General features: G+C 44.9%; 1 protein-coding gene across 1 annotated transcript in view; it reads right to left on the bottom strand.

Annotated features, from left to right (window-relative positions):
* Positions 1 to 510: 510 nt before the first annotated feature.
* Positions 511 to 11709, bottom strand: part of LOC128827302 (keratin-associated protein 5-5-like) — a 28561-nt gene continuing 17362 nt past the window's right edge. The window contains exons 4-7 of the mRNA XM_054011162.1: positions 8781 to 8859; positions 7223 to 7411; positions 6828 to 6904; positions 511 to 640 (exon numbers count right to left, since the gene is read on the bottom strand). Of these exons, the coding sequence (XP_053867137.1) occupies positions 511 to 640; positions 6828 to 6904; positions 7223 to 7411; positions 8781 to 8859 (475 nt within the window). The remainder of the gene's footprint in view (positions 641 to 6827; positions 6905 to 7222; positions 7412 to 8780; positions 8860 to 11709) is intronic.

Genomic DNA, 11709 nt, shown 5'->3' with positions numbered 1-11709 from the left:
CTCAGGATAACTCTTTAAACCTGATTGTACATATTGCACTGAATGTTTTGCTGTCTTCTGCAGAAATATATGAGTGGTCACAGGAGTGTTTTGCTGAACTATATTGAGGTTATTTCACTAATCCCATTGCAAGCCTTCAGAATGGGATTTCAGTCCATCCTCCCTCGTGCTTCTTCTTTCTGCAGTGGTTTGCAATGGCGATGCTCTCTCTGGAGAAGTGTTCCCGAGTGCACCAGCCTCTGATTATAATGAATGTTCTGGTGCATGATGCTAATGAGAAGATGATGCTGTTTGCCTTGATTTTTCTTGAAGCCTCCTTTGTCTTTCAGTTTTGCCCACGTCCCAGGAAGATGGCTTACCAGCAGCAATGCAAACAGACCTGCCTGCCTCCTCCATGCTGTGTGACCAAGTGCACTACCAAATGCCTGGATCCCTGCTGCAAAGTCTGTGTGACCAAGTGTGTGACAAAATGTGTGGATCCCTGCTGTAAAGTCTGCGTGAAGAAGTGCACTACATGCGTGCATCCATGTTCGTGCCCATGCCCTCAAAAGTGTATTCCATGTCCTCCGTGTCCTCCATGTCCTCAAAAGTGCCCTCCATGCCCTCCGTGCCCTCCAAAATGCCCACCTGTGCAGCACTGCTGCAAAGAAAAGAAGCTCTGTTAATGCCCACGGAACCACTGACTTCTATGGAATGAAAATGAATTACAGCCCCTCACGCAGTAGCTCTCTCCTCACTCTGCTGGTCTGGCATTCCCCTGGCAGTGTGACGTGTTTCTAGGAACATTTCCAGTCTCTGTCGCACACTGCGCACTGCTTCTGCTTCTCCTACCCAGAGGTCACTGCCTTCCCTTGTAACGAGTAACTGACCGTCTTTGTGCCCCTGGGATCTCAGCTGTGACTGGGAGAGATCCTGTAACATTTGTGCTGTAGACTCTTTAGTGTTGGTGATTTTCCCCCTCTGGCCTCTTTTCCCATCCTGTCTTTTAATGGAGATGTGCTACAATAAAAGCTACGATTCCTGGCATCGTCTGCCTCCTGGTGTTTCATTCTCAGTAGCAGAAGGACCTGCTGCAGAAGTCACCATACTGTGGGCCAAAGCTCTGAAATGGGGTCTTATTATATCAGACGAACCTACCTCCAATTTATTTTTATTGTTGTGGATACTGAATAGACCCCACTGGGGCTTGGCCATCCTAGAAAACCACTGGCAAGTTGAGCAAAAAAAGCCTGTTTTAGAAGAATAGATCTTGATCTCCACAGTGATCATGCCCCCTTCCATAGGGGGTTACTGATGCTATCCATAAGCACAGACATGGATTATACATTGTGGGGGAGACTTTTGCAAGCACCAAGGCAATCAGCATTGCCTTTAAAAATGTACTCCTCTGTTTCACATTTGCTGGAAACGCGATTGCTGTATTTCCCTATCTACATTTTCACCTTTAAATTGCATAAGGTGAGAAGGGACCATTAGGATCTAGACTGACCCCCTGTACAATACAGCACAGAGAATTTCACCCAGTCACCCCAGTATACATATACCCCATATCTTGTGATTCACTAAATCATCTCTGCCAGAAAGGTCTTGAGCTGAAGACTTTTGGTGATGGAGAATCCTCCCCCTTCCCTTGGAATATTTTTTCAATGGTTAATCAACCTCCCCACCAAATATTCATACATCTGACAAATCTTTGCAAGTTACTGTAGTTTTCTTCCTCTTGCTTCGCTCAGGTTCTCCTGAGCTTAATCTATCATATCCGGATTCTGACATTGTGCCCCGTGCTGCAGTATCTGAACATGCTGGAGTTGAGGTCTTTGGCAGCATGCTGTATGGAGAGGGAGCAGACAGACAGAAGTAGATTGGTGGGAGCAGGGGAGGATATTGAAGTGTGAGGAAAATTGACAGGGATGTAGGGAAAGGGGGTTCAGGAGCAAGTTGCAGAAGGAATATCTGGAAATCGGGGAGCCGTTACTCAGCGCCGAAAACTGTGTCACCGCTGTATAGAAAGGATGTAGAGAAACGGGAATGGATCCAGATGCAAGCGACAAAGATGATGAAAGGGATGGAACACAAGCCACAGGAGCACAGGCTGAAGGAACTGGGTATGTTTAGGTTGGAAAAGAGGAGATGAAGGGGGGATATGATAGTGGTGTTCAGCTACTTGAAAGGCTGTCGGAGAGAAGATGGAGAAAAGTTGTTCTGTTTTGCCACCGAGGGCAGGGCAAGAGGCAATGGGTTCAAACTACAGCAGAGCAGATTTAGGTTAAATCTCAGGAAACGAAGAGTAGGCAATGCTACTGGTTGCCTCAGGAGGTCATAGAAGCTTCTTCACTGGAGGTTTTCAAAAGGAGGCTGGATGGACATCTGCCGTGGATGGCTTAGAAACAACTAATCCTGCATCTTGGAAGGGGGTTAGACAAGATGACCCTTATGGTGCATTCTAACCCTAGGGTTCTATGAGTCTGAGACATATGTCGAGAGCGTGTGATGTCGGGGGAGGATAGCGAATGCTCAAGTCCTGTTTGCTTTTTTACAATTTGATGTAAATACACCAGAATACTTGGCCTGGGGAGCATCATGGGGCCGAGTAGAGAACCTGCCATTGAAAAGGCAACCCTTAGCAACAGCAGAGAGACTAACTTTAACCAGGAGGGATGGGAAGAGTGACGCGTATCTGGCTCAATAGAGAACAAATGCACTAGTATGGCATTAGGGAGGGCGCTGTGCTCCTGGAGGTGCTATTCTAAAACCAAATCCCACCCATCTGTGATCAATAAGAGCCCATTCAAGGATGTCTTTCAGCCCCTGCCTTTTGCATTTCAATTAGTGGAACTCTCTTGGAGTAAAGGGTAGTAACAAAGCACGTAGGCCATTCTTACAGGATGGGACCCTCTATCCTGGGAAGCAGTGGTACTCAATATAATGCTTTACAATACAAACCCATTTGACAATGTCATTTATTGCAGGTCACGCAGGGTGAAAAAGGTTTGGGGGTCATGGTAGATAATCAGTGGAATGTGAGCGCTGTGGCCCCAAAAGCTAACATGATCCTGGGCTGCATGAACAGGGGAATCTCGACTTGATGTAGAGAGGTTATTTTACCTCTATATCTGACACTGACGAGATCACTGCTGGAATCCTGTGGCCAGTTCTGGTGCCTATAATTTAAGTGGGCCGTGGATAAATTGGAGAGGATTCAGAGGAATCACAAGAATGATTAAAAGATTAGAAAACCTGCCTTACACCAATAGATTGAGCTCCTTGACTCTATTTAACTTAAAAAGACGGTTAAGGCATGACTTGATTACAGTCTACAAATATCTGCCTGGGGAACAAATATTTAATAACGGGCTCTGCTGTGTAGCAGAGACAGGTGTAATATGTGCAATGGCTGGAAGCTGAAGCTAGCAAAATTCAGACTGGAAATAAGGCATAAATGTTAACAGTGAGTGGGATTAGCCATTGGAACCAGTTACCAGCCGTGGTTGTGGATTCTCCATCGCTGACAATTTTTAAGTCAAGATTGGATGTTTGTCTAGAGTCTATGCTCTAGGAGTTATTCTGGGCTCGTTCTGTGGCCAGTGTTGTACAAGAGATCAGATGAGATGATCCCAGTGGTCCCTTGTGGCCTTGGAATCCAGGAATGTCCAGTGGATTAGAATGGATTAGAATTAGAATGAAGTTGCAGCAAAAAATGGCAGGAAGCCACTACTAAGCGAAGACACAATGTTGGATGATGATGACCTCAAATATTTCTTCTAGCAGGACTAACAGAGTGGAGACTGTCCTACTGCTAAAAATACTGGGGAATTCATGATTCCAACATCAACTCCACGTGTATAGAAGCGTGGAGGGGAGCTGCACATTAGCAGGAATGGAGAAATGTCCATAGCACGTCAGACCACAGATCAGTCTAGTCCAATATCGTGTCTCCGGCAGTGACCACTATATCTTAGAAGAAGGTGCAAGAATGCCTGTGAAGGGGAACTTATGGAACTACATAAGAGTCCATTTTAGAAAGCAAATAAGCCAGTTCTTTATTGAATTGTTTTATTCCAATTGGAATTACGTGGGTCTGGTGCTAGAACTTACAAACAGCATTTGCTCAGATACTGTCACGTGTGTCTCCTTAAAATATTTATAACTAATCATTAAAAGACTTATTATAAATCTTGATGCAATCAAGTAATTGAAGAATTTGTTGATGGCGGAAGTTTGGATTGTGAAAAATCACAGCTGCATAGCCCTGGCGCGTCCCATTTCCGGGCACCTGTCATGCAAACCATATAAAAATTCTCCCACGTAATATCTGACCCATGCCAGTGTTTATGGATAACATCAGTAATCCCTTATTGAAAGGTTTATGAGTAGTGTGAAAAATCAAGATATTTTCTCGTGATGGTTTCTTCTTTTGCTCAACCAGCCACTGGTTTTCTAGCACGGCCAAGCTCTTGTGAGCTCTATTCAGTATCCACAACAATAAAATGGAGGCAGGGCTGGCTAACTTAACAAGGCCCCATTTCAAAGCTTTGCCCCATGGTATGGTGGCTTTTGCAGCAGGTCCTTTCCCAGCTGTATCAAAGCTCTGGTGTACTGCACAGTCCTTTCTCTGGACATCCCCAGGGGGAGACTTTGAGATCTTGAACAGCCTCTTCGGAAGGAAATGGGAGCTGTGGGATCTTAGATAACTGCCTGCAATACAGAAACATCCACATTAACCAAAAGATTCACTCTGTGGGATGGGATGGCAGAGAGACCACAGAGAGATTGGAGACTACGGAAAATGTTGAGAATTACTGGTATGGAGGAAGAGCCAGATCCAATGTACTTTAGAGCTTTTGTTTTCCTGATTAATTGTTAGAGGCCAAGGGGATCAGTTATTCTCTGTCGCTCTCGTCTCACAATTGTCACAGTGATGCTCCCTTGTATGGGAGGGCTGTATCCCTCTCTAGTGGCTACTCAATAGAAAATGGAATTCAAGGTGACAGGCTACTATAGGTAATGGTGTTACGACTTAGCTCAGGTGGTTGAGGTCTGAGTTATAACCCTGACGTCCCACAATCAAAAACAGTTGAAGACCTGTTGTAGGGGTGTTGCATCAGCATATGCCCCTCGTTGTCATTTTCCTGACATAGGTTCCTAGTGACTGACTCATCTTCTATCTCTTCAAACGGTGTATTCCATGAGCATGGCATGAAAAGGAATATGGGGCATTGCCTGTGGAGATCAGTCTAATTGCTCCTTCCAAAAAGAAGGATTTTATAGCTCAAAAATATATATATATATTGGCCCTATGTTATGTTAGTTCTGCCTGTTGAGCCACTTGACTGTCACCATGGCAATACCTCTCCTTTTCCAGGCCCAATTTGACACTGAAATCAATGGAGTTACTCCAGAGATGAATTTGGCCCATAGATTGTAGCCAGAGGTGGATGAGAACTCTCTAAATTGATGGCCAAAGATAATCCCGGAAGGTCACAATCTCTTCTGAAATGACAATATTATGATTACTTGTGGCACCTTAGAGACTAACAGATTTATTAGAGCATAAGCTTTCGTGGACTACAGCCCACTTCTTTGGATGCATATAGAATGGAACATATATTGAGGAGATATATATACACACATACAGAGAGCATAAACAGGTGGGAGTTATCTTACCAACTCTGAGAGGCCAATTAAGTAAGAGAAAAAAAAAACTTTTGAAGTGATAATCAAGCTAGCCCAGTACAGACAGTTTGATAAGAAGTGTGAGAATACTTACAAGGGGAGATAGATTCAATGTTTGTAATGGCTCAGCTGTACTGGGCTGCTACTCTGAAACCTAATATTATGATTATGTACTGGAATTGTCATAGCAGCTAGGTGCCCTAGGAATAGACCAAGACCCCATCCTGGTTGGTGCAGTAAAAACAACACCTGGATCTGTCCTTATTTTCACAGCTGCATCCAATGTGCTGAAAGACGGATACTCAGAAACCTGTAGTCTTACTAGGTTGACGAGATAGCAAGTGTGAAAAATAGGGATGGGGAGGGAGGATGATAAGGGGGGCAATAGGGTCCTATATAAGATAGAGCCCCTAATAATCACGACAGTCCCTGTAAAATCAGGACATCTGGTCACCTTAAACTACATGCATCTTTCAGAAGTGGATGTATTGTGAAGCTACAGTGCAAGGCGGGTAGTTGGTGGCAGTAGTCGAATATGGCAGAATATTAGGATACCACTTTGTGGGCATCAGCAGTATTGTCAGGCCAAAGTGCTAGAAAGGCATCAGTGGGCCCCCAAAATCATGAGATTCAAAAAAAGGTTACATTTTGATGAACTTTGAATTAAGAAAAACTCAATTCTGCAGCAGGCAGAACCCCTCTGACAGCAGAGCTGGTCTGGCCCCCACGGGTTCAGCGCACCTGGTTACCCCCTGGGAATCCAGGCCCTGTAACACATAAACAGCAGGCAGCAGATGGGGGAGGCGCTGAGCAGGGAACACGGGCTGCTGTTTGCCTCTTTCACTCCCAGAGAGGCAGAGAACCGGCCTGTCTCACCCATACACTGTTGCCACTGCTCCTCCTTGCTGCCCCTGTTCCCATCACTTGTCACCTGCCACCACCTCCTTCCTTGGATTTCCTTTCAAAAAGGCCCTTCCCTAGGAAAATCTGGGTCTCAGCACATCTGACTGCTGAAGAGAATGAAACACCAGGAGGCCGACGATGTCATGAATCATAGCTTTTATTGCTGCACATCTACATTAAAAGACAGGATGGGAAAAGAGACCAGAGGGGGAAACACTCCAACACTAAAGAGTCTACAGCACAAATGTTACAGGATCTCTCCCAGGCACAGCTGATATCCCAGGGGCACAAAGACGGTGATGTTCGTTACAGGGGAAGGCATTGACCTCTGGATAGGAGAAGCAGAAATAATGTGCAGTGTGCGGACAGAGACTGGGCACATTACTAGAAACAGGTCACACTGCCAGGGGAATGCCAGACCAGCAGAGTGAGGAGAGAGCTACAGTGTGAGGGGCTGTAATTCATTTTCATTCCATAGATGTCAGTGGTTCCATGGGCACTAACAGAGCTTCTTTTCTTTGCAACAGTGCTGCACAGGGGGGCATTTTGGAAGGCATGGAGGACATGGAGGGCATGGAGGACACTTTTGATGGCATGGAGGACATGGAAGACACTTTTGAGGGCACGGGCAGGGGCATGGATGCACGCATGTAGTGCACTTCTTCACGCAGACTTTACAGCAGGGATCCACGCATTTTGTCACACACTTGGTCACACAGACTTTGCAGCAGGGATCCAGGCATTTGGTAGTGCACTTGGTCACACAGCATGGAGGGGGCAGGCAGGTCTGTTTGCATTGCTGCTGGTAAGCCATCTTCCTGGGACGTGGGCAAAACTGAAAGAAAAAGGAGGCTTCAAGATAAGAAAAATCAAGGCAAACAGCATCATCTTCTCATTAGCATCATGCACCAGAACATTCAGCAGAATCAGAGGCTGGTGCACTCGGGAACACTTCTCCAGAGAGAGCATCGCCATTGCAAACCACTGCAGAAAGAAGAAGCACGAGGGAGGATGGACTGAAATCCCATTCTGAAGGCTTGCAATGGGATTAGTGAAATAACCTCAATATAGTTCAGCAAAACACTCCTGTGACCACTAATATATTTCTGCAGAAGACAGCAAAACATTCACTGCAATAGGTACTATCAGGTTTAAAGAGTTATCCTGAGAATAATAACAGGGCGAGAGAAACAGAATGTGTTTAGCAGTATTTATAACCATCAATCATTTCTGCATTCAAATGTTTTTCTGCTAGAAGAGTTAAATAAACCACTCAGTGCTTCTGAATGTGCAGATGGCAGGTGGCACTGGTAGAGATACTCTCGAATCTCGTCATTATCACAGTCCGTAGAGTTGACTAAGCCCGACACAACTGATCTAAGGGTAGAGTTTTCAAAAGCCCCAAATGAAAGGTCAGTTCCTTTGGCCTCTTGTGTTCTGAACTAAATATTCCAGACTGGAAGTGCATTTGTGCCAATGTTTTCTTCCCAGGTCCTTAGGCTGCACAAATACATCGGGAGTTGTATTCCCAGTACAGAGCAGCTTGACTTTTATGGGCAGTAACTCCTTGAATCTACTTACTGCCTTCCTTTAACCGGGAGGATGTGTGCACAGGCAAGGCCTTTCGATTCTCTTCTCTTCCCCTCTAGCGCCGCAGCTGGTGTAAACCAGGGGAGCTCCATTGACGTCCACAGAATTTTGCAGGTTTTCGCTATTAAGGAATTAGGCAGTGAGAGGGCAGGTGCTATATCCCCTCCATATATTTACAGTCTGAGTTACTTCCAAACACATCTTACTCCTTTGCCCTCAAGTCTCCGACAGCTCCCTCCGCCTTAATGCTTCTCTTTCCCAGTTCGTTCTTCTGAAGCACCGAGCCTCACCCTGAAACTCCGTCACACCCACTAATTTAATTTCCTGCATTAAAAAGGGATCCTGAAATCATGGACGGAGAACATTCGGCACAAACAGAGCTTGGTGCCATGGGAAACATTTCTGTAGAGAGAGCATTAACATTGCAAACCACTTGGGAAAGAACAAACCTTACAGAGAATGGACTGAAATCCCTGCCTGCAGCCCTGCAATGGGATTAGAGAAATAACAGCAAGATACTTACCGAAAGCCCTCTTGTGAACAGCAAGGAAAGAAAAGCCAGAAATGAAGCCCAGCCCCTGAAGTTAGCTCTCCATAATAAGAACAAGACTTACCAAGTCACAGGAGCAAATGAAGAAGCCGAGTGGTTTGAGGAGCACTGGGACACGAGCCTTTTTATATGGTTTGCATGGCCTGCTCCACGGAAATGAGGCACCCCACAGATATGCAGATAGGATTTTTACAATCCTATCTAGTTCCAATGACACAGCCTTCAATTAGTCGTTTCCATCACTCATGTTACTAATTATTTTAAATAATTATTTTAAGCGGATGCACGTTACATATTGGAATAAATGCTCTTTTAAGTTCTCTGCCTGATCCTCATACTCTATATTAGAAGAAGGCAATTCAATTCACAACAGGATTCTTTGTTTTTCCATAAATTCTTTCTTCAGACTTTCTTGCATCTTCCTCTGAGGCATCTGGTACTGGTTGCTATTGGAGACAGGACACTGGACCGGATGGATCTTTGTTCTGAGCCATGATGGGCATTTCTTCATTCCTGATAATGTACAACTTCCCTATAGGATATACCACCCAAACTTCTATAGACACAGAATTGACCTTGGAGTCATGGATTCCCTGGAATTTTTAGCAGGAGGACACTTCAAATCCAGCCCACTCTGTTAGTTCTGCTAGAATAAATATTTCAGTTAGGTAACAAGAAGCTATCTATGCGTGGGTCCGGAAGCTCATGTTCCCTTTTCACCTAGAATGGAGTTCTTTCTTTCTTTCTTTCTTTCTTTCTTTCTTTCTTTCTTTCTTTCTTTCTTTCTTTCTTTCTTTCTTTCTTTCTTTCAGGATGAGAAGCCATAGCAGAGATTTACTGAGATTGTAACATCTTTGGCACAGTAACCAAACCTAACACAGCAGGTCCTAGGTCCTCTTCCACAATGCACCACATTGTGCGCTGGATTCTGCCACCTTTTCCCATGCTGAGCTACACTTTTCTTGAAGGCCTTACCACAGATTTCCATGTGTGAACCCAAGGAGTGAAGTGATACTCCAGCCTGACAAAACTGAAGCTCTCCTCATTGGATATCTATGATCTACTTCATGGACTTCCACCTTGAAAGCAGGTGTCCACTCGCTGCTTGTGGGCTCAGCCCTTTACGGTCAAGCAGTGAGTCCTGAAGATCCAAAGTCTGAGAAAAGATTAAAGCGAAAGTGACTGTAACACAAGCAGAGTGATTCCAGGAAAAGTTTATTCAAGGGGAAGTGTTATTTGAACGCAAAGCTTCTTCCCCCGGTGCTTTTCATGTTACAGCTCATCTCTCTCCATTCCCTTGGAAGGGTAATAATGAATTCTGAGAAAAACAGACCTGTTAGGAGTGTTAGTTTGAGTGTGCTCAGATGCCAGACAATTAGAAATACCTAAGAGTGGTAGACTATTGTCTTTATTTAACGATTTGAAATACTGTACCTTGTAGAGGGCCCAACTATGACAGTGAACTCATTGCCAGGTGCGGTACAAACACATGGTGCCTGCCCCCAAATTTCTATCTAGACAGATAAAGGGTTGGAGGGGAAAGAGGCATGGGGAGGTGAAATGACTTGCCCAAGATCACACAGGTGGTCAGTGGCAGAGGCAGGGATCTAGTCCAGTTCTCCTAACTCCCAGTGCAATGCCGTACCCAGGAGATCCCTCTGCCTCCTGTAAGGTATTTAATTATTGTCACTCGCTAGGGGACAGATTCCTTTATTAGAAGAATCCAGAGATATTTTCCAGCCCGTCTCTTCCAGGTAGGACCTGGCTCCTGGAACCCTGAGGCCCAGCTGGTGAGAATAACACACTGGAATTCCAAAGAGGAAGTTACACCCGGGTCGGCAACATCAGAGGCCGAGTCACAGGGTCTTGAATCAGCTGCTGCTACCTGACCCAAGGGAAATCACACACCCTCAGGGCCCGGCAGCATGAGAGTCCACAGTGCCCGTTAATTGACTAAGCGGGAATAGCAAAAGACACAAGAGAAAGGGTCTGCAAGATACCCTAGAATGGGCTCTTAATGACCCACAAGTGTTGGGTTTAAGGGTGAAAAGGGAACATGATCTTCCTGATACATGCATAGAAAGCTCTTCATTTTCTGATTAAAATACATTAAAGCTTTCAACCTCCGTCACAAGAGTTTACAATCTATATTGGAAAATATTAGGATTAGGATGAAGTTTCAGTGCAAAATGGCAGGAAGGCACCACATGGTGAAGACACCATGTCACATAACACAGACTTAAGCTCCTTATCAGGTGACACCTGACCAATATTCATTCTAGCAGGAGTAACAGCGGCGAGTGGGCTGCATTTGGAGTGTCCTACTGCTAAAAATACCAAGGAATCCATGAGCCCAGCGTCAGCTCTGTGCCCAAGAGGCATGCGTGGTGTATCATGGACAGGAGCTGTACGTTAGCAGGAACAGAGAAATACCCATAGTGGATCAGATCAGAGATCCATCCAGGCCAGTATCTTCTCTCTGCCACTGAGCAGTACCAGATGCCCCAGAAGAAGATGCAAAAGCCTGCGGAAGGAAGGACTGGAACTCCATGAAGTCCATTGTTAAGCAAACAATGCAGTTGTTTATTGAATTGTATTTCTAATATGAATTTTGTAGGTCGGGCCTTTCTTCAAAGATGACACGTGTGTCCACTTAAAATAATTATTAAAAATAATGATGCAAACACGTAGTTGAAGGATGCTTAATTGGAGCAAGTCAGTTTATGCAAATCATATTTGCATACCTATAGGATATTTCGTTTCCGCAGACCAGGCCATGGAAACCATATAAAAAGACTTGCATCACAATGCTCCACAAACGACTCGACATCTTCATTAGTTCCTGTAGGTGAATTGGGTAAGTCTCCTTCTGATTATTGGGAGCTAATTTCATGGCTGGGCTTAATTTTTGGCTTTCCTCTTCTTGTTGCTCACCAGAGTGTTTTGCTTAAGTGTCTTGTGGCTATTTCACTAATCCCATTGGAGGCCATGAG

The sequence above is a fragment of the Malaclemys terrapin genome, chromosome 21 (genome assembly GCF_027887155.1).
Source record: "Malaclemys terrapin pileata isolate rMalTer1 chromosome 21, rMalTer1.hap1, whole genome shotgun sequence".
Lineage (NCBI taxonomy): Eukaryota > Metazoa > Chordata > Testudines > Emydidae > Malaclemys > Malaclemys terrapin.
This window is presented reverse-complemented; position numbering and strand designations above follow the sequence as displayed.